Source organism: Coffea arabica, chromosome 9e (genome assembly GCF_036785885.1).
Source record: "Coffea arabica cultivar ET-39 chromosome 9e, Coffea Arabica ET-39 HiFi, whole genome shotgun sequence".
NCBI lineage: Eukaryota > Viridiplantae > Streptophyta > Magnoliopsida > Gentianales > Rubiaceae > Coffea > Coffea arabica.
In genome coordinates this window covers 31481528-31494025 of record NC_092327.1, presented here as the reverse complement: position 1 = coordinate 31494025, position 12498 = coordinate 31481528, and the positions used below count along the sequence as shown (strand labels likewise).

General features: G+C 32.5%; 1 protein-coding gene across 2 annotated transcripts; it reads right to left on the bottom strand.

The window, feature by feature from the left end:
- Nucleotides 1-4791: 4791 nt before the first annotated feature.
- LOC113709875 (cytochrome P450 CYP749A22-like) lies at nt 4792-9989 on the bottom strand. Of its 2 annotated transcripts, none has more exons than XM_072065458.1 (5): nt 9617-9989; nt 9053-9282; nt 7387-7619; nt 5580-5961; nt 4792-5319 (listed from the first exon to the last, which is right to left on the bottom strand). In XM_072065458.1, exons 1-5 carry the CDS (start codon nt 9876-9878, stop codon nt 4888-4890), a joined length of 1539 nt encoding a protein of 512 aa, XP_071921559.1. In that variant the 5' UTR covers nt 9879-9989; the 3' UTR covers nt 4792-4887. The 2 variants fall into 2 exon arrangements, with proteins under 2 accessions (XP_071921559.1, XP_027088524.2); XM_027232723.2 differs by having other exon boundaries at nt 9053-9279; nt 9617-9988.
- Between the last annotated feature and the right edge of the window lie 2509 nt (nt 9990-12498).

The following is a 12498-nucleotide window of genomic DNA, read 5'->3' as shown; positions in this document are numbered from 1 at the left end:
TATTCGTTGTTTGTGTTATAGCTTTTGGCTTTTAATGATAGTTTACCTGAGCTAGAATGAAAACAGAAAAACACAAAGATGGTTTGACATCAGAAATATTTTGTTTTGTTTTTGACTGTAGCCGATGTTATCACGTGATCGATTGGATGCATGGTTTTACTAAAATGGAAATTTTTAACCTGGCCAACAAAAACAAAAGGATGATGGTTGCCTTCAAAATGTCTTTGAAAATGGGGCAATGGAAAAGGCTCACATTTGGGTAGACAAAGTTTTAAAAGATTCAATGGGTCAAATTGAAACTCATTGTTTTACCAAATCATGTGACACAATTTAAATTATTGTATCTTTGAAAATTGAATTTATTTGGTGTGACACAATTTAAATTATTGTATTTTTTAAAATTGAATCGACTCAAGTTTTGATTAATTGAATTTATTTGGTGTGACATAATTTGGATCATTGTATTTTTGAAAATTGAATCTACTTAAGTTTTGGCTAACCGGAAGATACTGGAGTAGTCTGTCACAAGTTGCATTGGACATTGGATAATAGCTGTTGCCTTCGGCCCTTCGATAGTTAGTGTGTGTTGGTGATATGGTCCTCATGACAGTTTTTTCTATCTTCTTTTTGTATTCCCACCCCTTGCTACATTCTTTCACCCCCAACTGTTTATTCGGCCATAGGTTTGAATTCTGCAACCCTTTTTGTGGATCATAAGGTGGTTACCAGCTAATAGGAATAACAAAGCAAAAATTTTCAAATAAGTAGAAAATTTCAAATGGCAAACTCTCCCCTAATAACTGTACCATTCTGGTGATTAAATTTTCTCATGTTTGTTTTGAGGTGTGCTTGGATGGCAATTGTGCAGTTTTTTTAATATATCAAACATTTTTTATTATATTTTTTTTTATCATACACACAAATATTCATCAAAAGAGCGTTGTACTATGATTTTTCTAAAACTTTTGAAAACCACATTTTGGTTCACTTTTGACTAATATGTCAATTATTCGAAAGATTTCTTGCAACTTTAGTACTAAGGTTAAAATACGTCAGCTGTGTTTAGGGATGGAAATCGAAATCGGTAATTTAGAACTTTGAAATCGAAATTTTTCGGAATTTTGGTATCAGAATTTTCAACCGATTTTGATTTAGAATTCACCAATTCCGAATTCAAATTCGTTCCGAATTCAATTCGAAATTCGGTAAATTCCGATTTCACCGAATTCATGAATATAAAAATTATTATTATTATTATATAAATATTATATTACATATATATAAAAAATATTATATATATGTGTGAAAATGAAATTGTTATCGAAATAGGAATTCCGATTTCACCGAATTCATGAATATAAAAATTATTATTATAATATAAATGTTATATTATATATATATATATGAAAAAACAGATTTGAAATCGAAATAGAAATTCTGAATTCCGATTTGAAAAATCTCATTACTGAATTCGACCCGAATTCGAAATCAGACATTCCGATTTCCGTTCCGAATTACCGAATTCCGGAATTCGAAATTCCGAATTCAATTTGAATTCGATCGGTAAATCGGAATTTTTCGATTTTGCACACCCCTACCTGTGTTCCCAAAACTCATTAACTCAACTTAGATGATAGGAATATTGGCCAGACTACGGTGAAGTCCCAAGTTCATCTTTTAAATCCTCTCTTTTCCCCTTTTCGGATTGACGTCTCCCTTTGAACTAAAAGAAGTATATCACCTTTGTATTAAAAAGTAATATAAAATTACACTTAAAAAAATATTTTGACATAGACAAGTACCAGGGCTAAGTTAATCCGCTGAAAGCCCTTTTTGTTTTGTTTTAATTTTTTTTTAAAAATCATTAAACAGGCAGTTCAACATATTATTATTAGGACTAGGTTAGAACTTAAGTCACAATTAATTAGGTGATGTGAGGATCAAGGGATGGATCAACTATAACTGCTTGTTGCATTTCGTTCATGTGGCCCGCATAATTGCGGAATGATTACTTTTAATGGAAGGTTAATTAAAGTTCCAATCATAGACCTAATAAGTGCAATTAGCTTAATCCAGTTGTTTGGTCAATGTGGTTGATACAATTAAGAACAAGTACCATATCAGCTTTTAATTAAATGTGTCAAGGACCAGTACTTTTTCAGATTGAGAACAATAACACCATTTTCATTCCTCCACACATCCCACATCTGGCACCTAACTCCATTAAAAAACGATTAGATGGTAGCTAAGAGGGGAATAACAGCTTCGATGTTTTTTAATTAATACATTTCATTTTCAGTCATTTGTTTTTATTTTTTTTAATTAATTGTCTTTGAAGCCATTGGCATCGTTGCTTGCATGTATTTTAGTTGCATGTCATGGGTAATTTAATTTGCACATCAATAAACTTCGTCTAGAAGGGCTTAATCTCAAGGGTAGTTTTATAGTATCTTCTGAATATCATACTCATGAGTATCATCAATTCATCGTTCGATGTGTAAAAGGAGTCATCAGTTCTCAGATAATTTTAGGAGTTTCAATTATTGAATGATATGGTAAGAGTTTATTAAATTATAATCACCGAGATGGTAAAAATTCCCAATCTGAGGGTCTAATCTCGGAAGGTCTATTGATACCTGGCCGACAAAACCAAAACTTTCAAGTGTATTAAACATATTTAATCCAAGATAGAACAAGACTGCAGTAGGTGATCAATTAGCCAACTAGCTAGACATCCTCTCTTGGTTGTTTTTGTCCTGTCTTTAGCAGCAAGGGATGTGAGGGGCCATTTGATCCATCCTCATCCATTGATTCTTGATTACATCCCAAAAATGTTGGTGGCATTTGATATTAAAAAGCAAGTCTTCCTTCTGGTTCAGACATGAATGAAAGACACTTCACACTGCTTAGCTACAAATGATTGTGACGAAAATTATTTCTTGTTTTCCAACCAACAAATTTGGTCCCACTATTTTGGAGATATTATTGGTTATTGTCTTTAATTGATGTAATGTCCTAACAAACATCTCGGTTGTAAATTACCATCTGATTGAGATTTGAGGAGCCCAACAGCGGCCGCTATCCCTTGGAAGTCTTGGAATCCTTAACTAATCAAATACCAAATGACTTGCTTAGTTAATACTTAATGCAACACATATTACTGTCGGTCGAAAATACCGAAATAGGTCAATATTTAGCTACACGAGATGCTAATATCAAGTGAATATTGAGATCAATTTCGAGACTCATGAATGTGAAATGGAGTCTGTTTTGAATAATTTCAATAAGTCACTGGCCTAAAATATTACTGTTTGATTCATTAACAAGTCATTAGGGAAAAATGTTCTGTTAATTTGTTTGTCTAAATGATATGTTAGAAGGATCTTGCAGCTACTGCATGATTTGTCATTGCAAATTCAGGAATTATGTTCAATAGCATCTCATCTGGTAAGTTTAACAGATTGCAAATTATGAAATTATTGATTAAAATATTGCTAATCTTGTCAAATCTTCAGTTTATTGATAAATTAAGCAATCAAGTTGTCAAGGGGTAGCGTAGCACATCTAAGGTGTCATTCTAAGTTGTTAAGTTTTGGGGTCATTTGTGGTAGTTGATTTTTGATCAATTTTTTCATCAATTGGAGGGAAAATGATCAGACTAAAAGATTATAATATATGCAAGCTTTCGATCATATAAAAGAATGTAGAATAGGGATGATGGTTGGGGTACTAACAAATGAAGTAGCACTATGGATGAGAGAATAACTAATCAAATACAACCAGATAGGTGAGATAAAAGTTTGGTATATCAAGAGAAAATTTTAGCGCTAGCAGCTCAAAAGTAGAGATGATTTTTTTTTTTCAAAGCAGCATAATAGAAAATTGCATTATACAAAGGCATGGGAAATTAAGCAGAAACCTTCATGTCCCTCAAAATAATAGGGGAAATATGCCTAGATGTCTTCATGTGTGCAAACATAAAAAATGTCTTTGGCAATGTAGGGGGATGTCTCAAGAACATAGTTATAAAACACGGCCCGACTCGATGGTCCAATAGATCAATTTGATGAATTGGCCAAAATGTCGGGTTGGATCACTAATTAGATCGGTTAAGCATTAAATTCGTTTGACCAATCAACGATCTGAAGATTCAATCAATGAATCAGAAAAGAATTACCGATTGAACTGTCAACTTAAAGATTTTATTATTTTTATAATTTAAAACATATTATTATAATATATAATAAAGCTATTGTGTAACTCGCGATTGAACCGGTGAGTCGGTCACCTCTTTTGACTAAGCTACGAGCTGAATTTAATAACTATGCTCAAGAGGTTGAAGTAACAATATTTGATTACTTTGAGACATGAGAAATTTCAATCTATTTAAACCTTTTTTTTTGAAGAAAAAAAGTAGACAATTTTATTAAAGAGATTACTAGAACCTGTCCAACACCATTTGCGTTACAAAGATTATAGAGGGTAGTTCCAAAAAATGTTGGCCAACTTGACAAAATGTGCTAAATTATGTACGACTCTATTTACTTCTCTTGGGATCTAAATTACATCCACATCGTGTTTGTCCAAGGCAAAACGCCTGCCTTCAATTACAGAGCCTATGCCCGAGAGGATCTCCACTGACCTGAACCTTTCGTAATTTACGAACCAAGAAATTTAAACTCTTGCGGACACTACCAGTTTGTTCAATTCACTGCAAAAAACTAATTATATTGTCTTTCTTCTACAATTTTTTTTTTCTAAATTTTAGGCTAATATAAGTTTAATAAGATGTTAAAAAGAAACAAATCGTAACTCGTAGCAATTTTAACTAGGAGGACTATAATGCTTTGATTCAAGTCAGACTACAAAAGAAACCCAATGTACACATTAGAGAGCATGGAGTACCACTTGTACCCCATGTTGAGGCATAAGGGCAAGCATCTGTACAGGAGAGTGTACATAACTTGGGGAGAGTGTGAAAGCATATCTCTGCAAAATCATTGAGAGTGCGATCTTTACTTCAGTGATTGCAAAATTCGAGCCAACACATGTTCGAGGTCCAAGGCTGAAAGGCAAAAATGCTGCTGGATTGTTGATCTTGGTTGCTCCAGAAACCCCTTGTGAAAATCTTTCTGGATTAAAAAGATGGGCATCATCTCCCCATATCTGAGGGTCATGGTGAACTGCTAAGATTGCAATAGATATGTTTAGATCAGCAGGAAGCTTGTAGTTCCCTAATTTTGCTCCTTCCTTTGTTGTTCTTCTTGCGTAGATTGCTGGGGGATAGAGTCTTAGAGTCTCATTAATGATCATGCTAATCTGCACAAACAGATGGAAATCAGAATCATAAGAGAGGAATAAAGTTCCTTCTGATCATTTGAAGGCGAACTCCAAGAAGTTCTTGTTTTCTTTCATCTTCAATCCACATGTTATAGTATAATATTGATGATCATAGCCGTAGGTATGGATTAAAATAAAACGGTATAAACAATAGATTGCCCCTCCCTCTCCATTATCCTAATCTAATGTTGTAGAAATAGCCTAAAATTAAGAAAAAAAAAGAAAGAAATTTTACATACCGTTTTCAGTCTTGAAATCCCTTCTGAATTTGGGGGGTCTTGTCCAAATAATTTGGTCACCTCTTCCCTGGCTTTCTCTTGCCAATCAGTGTTGATTGCTAGAAGAAGAATTGTCCATGAGAGCAAAATTGATGTTGTTCCATGTCCAGCACCATAAAATGTCTTGCACTCATCGATTATTTCTTCAATAGATATGTTATCATTTTCACTACTACAATCATAATGAGCTTTTAGAAGTAATCCAAGAAAATCTTCTCCAAAGCTTTGCTTATCATCCCCCTTTTTCCCTTTCTCCCTTTTCTTCACAATTTCTACAATGGAATCTTGAATTCCTTTCTCAAGTTTATCCGATTCTATATCATCTCCGTCTTTGAAAAACTTCCTGAAAAATTGATCAGTAAAAAGAATCAAGAAAAAGAAAAGATAGTAGCTATGTTAGGTACATAAATAGCTTGCTAAATTGGATTGCTGAAATAATAAGGACTTTTCATCCCACACTAGAGTTTATAAAGTGAAACAACATCTATTGGCCAGAGTAGTCCCCTAATGCTTAAAGTCCGGATTGGATCACACAAAACCCCAACTGCTCTGAGTCCGGATTCAAGGAAACAAATGACTATGGTAGTACTGCAAAAAGGTTCTAGCTTAAAGTAATTACTAAAGGCAACTAACAAAACCAATATACACCTTCAACACACTTAGACAGGAGAAATTTTATCTTGATGCAGACTAACTACATGGTAAGCCTAGTATTTGGTCTTTAACGAATGTGATATTATTGGCAATAGCAATTCACCGAATTGTTCTTTAATCTGACATTAGTGGGTTCCACAATATTATTTGAAGCTTCTTCATTAGTTAAAAACCAACTATTAAACTTCTCAAGTAGTTAGTCCTATCGAGATGAAATTTCTTGATTAGACACGTTGACCACAAATAGCAATATATCAATTGGCAATCATGGGCTATGATCCCACGTATGTAATTCAATAAGACCAAACATATAATCACCTAAGGAAACTTTGACATGTAAGTTGACATTATTAAAGTATGGTTTAATTAATACATTCTGACATTATCTCCTTTAAACCAAATTCTTTATTAAGATTATCACCTAAGAATTCTTTATCACCGAATTCTTTTTTGAAGTTGTTGTATTTATTTTTTACTGAATTAATAGTTATTGGATCTTAAGGAAACAAAAAAGAACTAAACCATGATATTTATGAAGGAGAAATAGCAATATAATAAAAAGTGGGACAGAGAGTGGCACAGGGTATAGGACAGAAGATTCGTTGTGAATCAAATGCCATCTCGAGCTACAAACTCTATGGAAAACTCGGTCTTTGTATAAATCATGTGCAACTCCATCATCTTGTTCCTTTGATCTTTTTAGATTTTTTTTTTTTCAAAATAAAATGCCATAGCAATTATGGCTTCCTCAGGACTAATCACATCATCAAATATAAAGATATTCTTGCTGGGGCTTCTGCCTCTATTAACAACAATTGAAGGAAAAGATTTTCGTTTCTGTTAACCAACCAAAGTCAAATGATGTAATCTGGCAAGCATCAATAAAAAGCTGTAGCATGAAATCATCACCATCAACTTTTATTGGACTGCTGTCAAGGGTAAAATTCCTTTTCATGATTCAAAAATCATAAAGCAGGGTCTAATTCTTTCTCATAATTGAAGATGGCAGGTTGAAATGGTGTTCCACAGATCAGTATTTGAAATGAACACAGATACATGTCAAAATTGACTATAAGCTATGCAACATACAAGTGGGCATCATGGAGATGTTTACCTGATGAATGGAGGCTTAAGTTTGTATGCAATCTTGCCAGTTAAAATCCCCAGCCTTTTCATCATGTTAAATATTTGTTCACCCTCCACATAACTACTTCCAAATGCAGTCCTAGAGATGACCTCTGCAGTTAACAACATGAACTCTTCACTGACATCAATTTCCTTGCCATCATAATCTCTCCACCTTCTCAGCATCATCTCAACACTTTCAACCATTGCTGGGGTCATATCCTAGAAAAGCCAAAATATTACTTAATCGTATAATTAATATAAAGATGTAGATGAATGCCACAACAACAAAACACTTGGGGTGTTAAAACTTTGTTGATTTAGTCCTTTGCAATTAGCATTTTAATGCACGAATAAATATGCTTTTTCAATTGCCATGAGAATTGTCTTCATGTTTGACAAAAACGTGTAATTTTGTTTTTCTATATATTAGGATTTTTTGCTGTGGGTAATCAATTTGAGATACATAAATTTCCCATCAAAGTGTATGCATTCTGAGGATATGCAAAAAGGGAATGAATTAATTAGGAAGGGCTAATTCTACTTTGCACCTTTAAATTTATACTCCATTTCATCTCGTATTCTAAATTTTAATTTTAGACACTTCACACTGTAACATCTCAAATATTTTCCGCTTAAGTCCAGTCGATAAAAACATTAAGAATTGGAGAACCAGGCGTCACTGCATTTTTTGCATGACTGTTAGATGATGGTAAATATACTATCACCTGTTAGAGTGACTAAGGTATAAGATATGTGTATGATCCTCTAGTCAATAAGTTTTTGATAAAGTTGTTGTTGGTTGACTTAAGTCGCACATATAGGAGAGGACAGAGTGGAAAGTATCCAAAACTGAAGTTCAAATTGCAAAGTGAGAATTGGTTACAAATTTGGGGTGCAAAGTAGAAAGCTCCAATGTGTAATCAACCTGTCTTCTTTACTAGACTCTTGATTTACAGTTTTTTTTTTTTTTTTTTGGGTACTACTCTTCATTTACAGTTGAAAAGGTCCAATGTGCAATTGACAAAGAAATAATTAAGAAAAATATAAGTGAATACCCCAAAACATTAAACAATCAATACCAACCCACATTAAACTTCTAGATTTGATTGTTCTACATAAGTTCACATGCCAGTAGAAGTATATATATATATATTTTCACTTAAGGGTATCCCAATCTTTTGGCCAGACTAGTCCCCTAAAAGTGTAGAGTCTTGCTCTAAGGATATACAACGAAATAGCACACAGGGTCGATCATGAGACCTGTTGGTAACTATCAGACTATGAAACTAGTTGGACTACTCCCGCCGCAACTACACGCCGGAGGCACATATCAGCAGAAGTATGAGCAATATAAAATCTGCTTGTTTACGTACTAGGCTGATGACTTAATAAAGACCAACTTTTATATAAAAATAAAAGTACCATGGCCAAAAAAAAAATAAAAATAAAAAATGACACAAAAGTCTCATAGAACAACTTTTTTCTTAGACAAGAGGGCAAAATAATTGTTCGTTATTTCTCACAATACACAAAGTACTATGAAATTATGAATGCCGTAATTTATGTATTAACAACCCATTCCAAATAAATTAATAAATTAAATGAAAAAGTGTAACTAGCTAAAGTAAGTATGACTAATTTGTGGATCTTACCCTTAAACTCTCACCATGAAAGGCTTGGTTGGCCAGTTTTCGCAATTTGACCCATTTTTCTCCTTCTGATTGCCCAAGACCACCTCCTACAATCTTTTTCAAATATTTACTCAATTTTGCTATGGTAAAAAATTGTTCCTTATCATTCAGTATTTCTTTTATGAGATCCAGATCTGTGATAACCAATTCTGCTCCAGCACCACGCCTCCACCGGAGAAAAATCTTCCCTTCTCCAAAAAAAAATATCTTGATTAACTAGGTAAAAGAAGTTGTAACATAAGCAAAATGTTTTAGCTAGATGGGAACATCAAAACTTTAAACTTGAAAATCCTATAGTCGACTGTCCTTAACATATGTAACCAGCTACAATGGCCTACACTCAATTTGGAAAAGGCATTTGAGGTGGCAAGTTCCGCTTTGATTATCTAACTATCCACAAATCAACATCAAGCCCCCCCAATAACAAAAAAAAAACACTAATCAACATCAAATTTTACCTTGAAGATCTGATTACCCCCGGGGGGGGGGGGAACAAATAATACAAGTGAAAATGATGTAGCTTACCATAAATGTTCATCCAAGAGTATATGTGAGGCTGAATTACTGGAAATATGTCATGTGATAAGTTGGTGGTGTTCTCTTTCTTCTTTAGCAATTCTCTGGGGCTGCCATGAAGGATACTACGAGGAGGGCCTTTGATGCCTTGTGATTCCAGTCTATGTTGAATCCGCATTGGTTTCCACCATATTATGTGAAGAACTTTGATCAAAGCAAAGAGTATGTAAATCAGAACAAACCCCACAAAGTAAAACTTCATGGACTCCATAGAGAATCAGACCAAAGACTTATGGCCTTGGCATGATCAAGACTGAGAAGCAGAACCAAGAGAAAAGACACTCAAAGAGGTCAAGACTGAAATTGAGACACAATTTGCTAGACGAAACTCATTGATGCTACAAAACAAGGAAGATTAAAAAAATCACACGACTAATGAGAACAAGTTAATTATTAAGCATAGACAACTGACATCTCGACACGTTAATCAAGAATATTAGTAAAATAATCCGATTAAAAGAATAAAGAATTGTTTGCTTTTGTACCATTTATCTAATTATTTATCTACTCCTTGAGCACGTGTCAGTGCATACTCTAACAACAAATGTGAATAAAATTTGTGACATAAGTTTCGAAACTTTGGCTTTTGTTCTTTAAGCGTAAATGGTGTTAGGTCTTGTTGATTCGATTGCTGCTACCAAATAAGGTTACTAAGGAATGATTAATATTTCATAGCGATTGGATGCATCAATATTTTTGGTTTTCACAAAGCTCTATTATCATTGATTGTTCCTTAGTCTGATGAATATTTCTATTAAACATCCAAAAAATAACCAAAAGAAGTGCCATGTTACCTCTCCAATTGGTCATGTTTTACCGAAAAACAAAAGAACAAAAAATTAGAAAAGAGAGAACTCTTTTGGTCATTGGCACTCTGGTTCTTCGACCTTGATTTTACATGTGCCAGCTACTTAGGGGTCCAATCATCTGTTCTTTCTTTACTTTTTTTTCTGGGTAATTATCTTGTTGTTTATTATAGAAGTTGTGTTGTATAGTGCGAAAGGCCAAGAGCTAAGAAATACTTCCGAGTCCGGCAAGTAATGGAACAATTCTATTCACAATAACAAGGAGAAAAAGATTTAATCTACACTTGATAAGTAGCAATCTGAATAGGAGTTGGGTACTATTTTGGACGCATGAATGCGTAACTACATCTTCATTGCCCCTATTCATAATAATTTCAAATTTTGTTTGCATTGAAAAATTTGACGAAGGATTTAAAATTCATTTAAATCACTTAATTGTTTGACTTGTTTAAGAGGCATTTAATTTTGTAATTCATCAATTATCTAAGTATTACTTAAATATTAGAATACTTAGTGATTTATGAGTTCAAATTTCTCTTATATCTTCAAATTCTTTATTAAATTTCTTAATCCAAACGTAGCCTGATTTTATATATTATGTTTTTCTTTGTAACTGTTCCTACCCTAAGGAGAAAATAGGGATAATTTCACAAACCGCCCCTGAGGTTTCTGACACTTGCACTGAGACCCCTCCAAGTTTTAAAAATTTCACCTAGCTGCCTTGTTTTTCAAATTTGGTAACAATTCAGTCCAATTTGGATTAAAATATTACTATCATGATAGAGATGACATTTATATTCCATGAATACCCTCTTCCTCCCTATATTAGTACAAGATTACTTGTTAATAAAAAGGTAGAGATGATTATGGGTATTTTATTCTATATCATTTAATTTATGTTAAATACATAAATATTTGCAAATAAAATTCAAAAGCCGTTACACAAATATTTTTACGAAAGGAAAACTAGCATGTTTTGTATTTAATATAAATGAAGTATTTGAAAGTAAAAAAAAATGTCCATAACATCCCAGTTCTTTACGAGTTTCTTCCATTATATGAATAAAGTACTAACTATTTATGAGTATTTTATTTTGAATCATTTAATTTATATTAAATACATAAATGTTTATAAGTGAAATTCAAAAAGTGTTACACTAATATTATTACGAAAGGGAAACTAGTAGGTTTTGTATTTAACATAAATTAAATACGTGAAAATAAAAAAAAAATTACCCACTTTTTACCAGTTCTTTACGGGTTTCTTCTATTATATGAATAAAATATTAGCTATTTATAGGCATTTTACTCTGAATCATATAATTTATGTTAAATACATAAATGTTTGTAAGTAAAATTTAAAAAGTGATATACTAATATTTTTACGAAAGGAAAACTAGTAGGTTTTGTATTTAACATAAATTAAATACGTAAAAGTAAAAAAAGAAAAGAAATTGCCCATAACATATCAGCTCTTTATGGGTTTCCTCTATTACACGAACAAAGTAATAGTTATTTATGAGCAAAAAGAAATATCCCATAAAGTACCAACTCTTTATGGCCTTTGTCTATTATATGAACCAAGTACCAAATTTTTATGGACATTTTATTCTGAATCATTTAATTTATGTTAAATACATAAATATTTGCAAATAAAATTCAAAAGCTGTTACACAAATATTTTTACGAAAGGAAAACTAGTATGTTTTGTATTTAATATAAATGAAATATTTGGAAGTAGAAAAAAAATTGTCCATAACATACCAGTTCTTTACGAGTTTCTTCCATTATATGAATAAAGTACTAGCTATTTATGAGTATTTTACTTTGAATCATTTAATTTATATTAAATACATAAATGTTTATAAGTGAAATTCAAAAAGTGTTACACTAATATTATTACGAAAGGGAAACTAATAGGTTTTTATTAACAAGCAATCTTGTACTAATATAGGGAGGAAGAGGGTATTCATGAAATATAAATGTCATCTCTATCATGATAGTAATATTTTAATTCTAATTGGA